A 3,609-nucleotide genomic window follows, 5' to 3' on the forward strand; every position below is an offset into this window, starting at 1 on the left:
CATTGTTATTTGGCAGGCCCGGGCTGGATTCGAACCCACCACCTTAGGTGTATGTGGCTGGTGCCTTAGCCACTTGAGCCACAGGTGCTGAGCCGATGTCAAGGTTTTAAGCAACTAGGAAAATGGAGATGCCATCTGCTAGGATGGAGAAGACTCTGGGAAGACCAAGTTTTGAGGGACAATACTGAGAGATTAGTTTTGGATAAGATGAGATACCCATTAGATATTCAAGTGGAGATGTTGAACGGGCAGATGGATATATATTTCTGGAGTTCATAGTGGCTTGAACTAGAGGTACAAATCTTGGAGTAAGTAGTATGTATGTGGTATGAAGCCATGTGCTTTGCTTAAAGAAACCCAAGGACTGAGTCCTGGAATTTCTAATGTTCAGAGTTGGTGGAGGAATGTTGATGAAAATAGTTGGTGGAGGGGTGTTGAGAATGAATCATCCAAGGAACTGAGAAGAAAAGCCAGTGAAACAGGAAGAAGGCCAGGAGAGTGTCCTAGAAGCCAACTGGAGGAAGTATTTCAGGGAGAAAGGAGTGATCCTATATGTAGCATGCTGCTGACAGTGAAGTGAGGACTGCTTGGCCATGGGCTTTAGCAGTGGGGGAATCTTTGACAGGTTTGTACATGAGTGGATGCAAAAACATAATTTGACCAGTTCAAGAAAGAATGGGAAATAAGAAATTTGAAGTTTTCAAGGAATTTACTCTAAGAAAGTGGAGAAAAATGGAGCAGGAGGCAGAGGGGCCAAGAAAGGTTTTGTCTTATTTTGTTCTGTTTTTAAGTGGAAGAAATCACTATCACAGTGTTAGTTGTTGATGGGAAGGATCTGGTAGCAAGGATGAAACTGATGAAGGAAAAAGAATACTGGAGCAAAATCCTTGGGGAGGTGAGATGGGGTATAGTCTAGTACAAAACAGAACAGAAGCCAGAATCTTTGGGTCTAAATCTAGGTAACTGATGGATATGGTGGTGAGAGCCTGAAATTCCTTTTTCACTGTGACTAAGTTCTCAGTGACATGGGAATCGTGTTCACCAGGAGGCACTGGCAGTTTGAGGGACGAGAAGGTGTGAAACAACAATTCAACAGAGCGAACAGACTTGGAGAATGTAGGATGATTTCCCAGGAACGTTAAGAGCCCTCTGGAGGCATGTGTTAATGACTTTGAGGTGAGATTGGTTAGTATATAATGCCGTTCTCTCTACTGTCTCTTGCAAGTCCGGAGGCAAATTCAGTGGCATGGTGCAGGCACCGGGTGGTGGACAGTTGGACTTAGCCAAGGGAGTAGAGGAAAGTGAAAGACACAAAAGTGTTGAGGGTACATGCAAGGAAGAGATAAGAATAAGGGTTGATGGTAGAATCTAGGCTACAGGGGAAGGAAATGAAGACATGAAGGGAGTGAGGGGTAGTGAAAATCTGGTAGGAGCAATGGAATACAGAACTGGTGGGTGGAAGGACTATTGGACTCAGGAAAAACATTGCTGGAGAGTGGCAATAACAGGCTGGAACGCTGTTATTAGTGACAAATGCTAGGGCGAAAACAGGGGCTTCAGTGGCTGAGGAGTGTGGAGAACAGTATGACCAGAGGGTATGAGTTCAAGGAACAGCAACCAGAGTGTGGGGAGGATCGTCTATGCACATATTGATACAGCAAGAATTAAGACATAACTCATCCTTAGAGGGATAGTGACCCAGAGCCCTAGCCCTCTAACAATTTCAGTCTGAAAACTTCTTCAGTGAGATAAAGACCTTTCTGGGTATCTTAAATCAAAGCAAAACACCCCAAAGACCTCCCCAGTTGGAGGTTGGACAGCTTTCCTGAAATACTCATAGTCTGATTTTTATTGAATGTGACATACTGTGCTTTTTTTTTTTTAAATGGAGACAGGTTCTTACTCTGCTCCCCAGGCTATACTGTAGTGAGCTATCATCATAGCTCACTGAAGCCTCAAACTCCTGGGTTCAAGTAATTCTCCTCCTCAGCCTCCTGAGTAGCTGGGATTACAAACCAGTGTCATTGTGCCCAGCTAATTGTATGTATGTATGTATGTATGTATGTATGTATTGTAGAAACTAGGTCTAGCTTTGCTGGACAGGCTGGTCTCAAATTCCTAGCCTCAGGGCATCCTCCTGCTTCAGCCTCCCAAAGTGCTAGGATTATCAGCATGAGCCGCTGTGCTGGCCAATGTGTATTTTAAATAAAAAGGCTAATCCATAGGCCATAAAACAGCTGCTTCTTAGTGACTCTCTAATTTACCTATACAGGAGAACCTCCATAGTTGACCACCTCCCTCCACTGACCACCTCCTTAAGTTGACCTAATTTTCATAGACTACCACATGTATTCAGTGGAAGATCCTTCTGTGACCACTTCCAGATGTTGACCACTTTGTTACAGTCTCTTGGATGGTCAGCGTACAGAAGTTCTGCTGTACTTGGAGCCTGTATCTCCTCTCTCTGGAATCTCTAATTTAATAAGGCCTAGCAAGGTATGTCAGGATTTTGAGGAGTCGAACACAAAAGAAATTTAGCCTGTGTTTGTATGGGCTGGCTAACAGTAAACATACAGGGTTTGAACACAAAATAGAAATTCACCCTACCTTACACACCTTACTCCCTCCTGTGGGAACCCATCCTCTGCTCAAACCCAAACTTCTATTCAGAACACCAGGGCTGGGCTAGCAAGTCTGAACTATGCAAAGGCTAAGGAAGAAGGTATCAAGCTAGAGTTAGAAAAGAGAGACTAGCAAAAAAAAAAAAAAAAAAAACCTGCTAAAAAAGGGAAATTGAAAGATTCTGGCCCTTCATACTTGTCCAGAATGGTCTGAGCAGAGGAGAAAACATTTCTTTCTTTGGTTTATGGCTTTACTTTCAAGTTTTAAATTAGATAAATAGAAGCTTGGTGAGGCATCTCTCCGGCATGTATTTCTTCTCTTTTCCTCTTTATCTCTTCTACCAAGTCTCTTCTGTTTCCTTCTGTTACCACCTTTCTTTGGGTCTCTCCTCTTCTCTGACTTCTTCCCGCCACCTTCCTCTTCACCTCCATTCTGCTCTCTTCCACTTGTCCTCTGGCTGCTTCCCTTCCCTCCTTCCTCCATCTCTTGGTCCTGGCCAACAGATGAGTTCTGAGAGCACATCTTCCTGCGCCCACTCTGGCTGCGGGATGGAGGTGGGCTGTGCTGAGGTGCGGTGCTGAAGTTACAAACAGCTGGAATGAGGAAAGGCTCTGATGTCACCGTGAGATGGTTCCAAGTTTCCCTTGGTTATAGCTTTCTCCTCCTCTCCAGCCAAACAGCCCCTCAGGAGCTGAATGCTGCAGAGTGGTGTTGGTGAGGGCTGCATACATTCTCCCCAGCATGAAAGGGTAGCTCAGATAGAATTGCCTGTGAGTGTAGGAGAGAAAAGTGTTTGATAGAATATGGATTACCGACTTGGGGCCTGGAGCTCAGCGGCTAGGGTGTTGGCCACATATACTGAGGCTGGTGGGTTCAAACCCAGCCAGGGGGCTCGGCGCCTGTGGCTCAACCAGCTAAGGCGCCAGCCACGTACACCTGAGGTGGCGGGTTCGAATCCCCAGCCCAGACCCGCCAAACAACAATGAC

General features: G+C 45.4%; 1 protein-coding gene across 2 annotated transcripts in view; it reads right to left on the reverse strand.

Annotated features, from left to right (window-relative positions):
• Window positions 1–2,716: 2,716 nt before the first annotated feature.
• Window positions 2,717–3,609, reverse strand: part of FAM71F1 (family with sequence similarity 71 member F1) — a 13,776-nt gene continuing 12,883 nt past the window's right edge. For both annotated transcript variants that reach the window (XM_003789756.2, XM_012805142.1), the window contains exon 7: window positions 2,717–3,390. In XM_003789756.2, the coding sequence (XP_003789804.1) occupies window positions 3,377–3,390 (14 nt within the window). In that variant the 3' untranslated portion in view covers window positions 2,717–3,376. The remainder of the gene's footprint in view (window positions 3,391–3,609) is intronic.

Source organism: Otolemur garnettii, unplaced genomic scaffold (assembly GCF_000181295.1).
Source record: "Otolemur garnettii isolate 467f Iridium unplaced genomic scaffold, OtoGar3 scaffold00037, whole genome shotgun sequence".
NCBI classification, from domain to species: domain Eukaryota; kingdom Metazoa; phylum Chordata; class Mammalia; order Primates; family Galagidae; genus Otolemur; species Otolemur garnettii.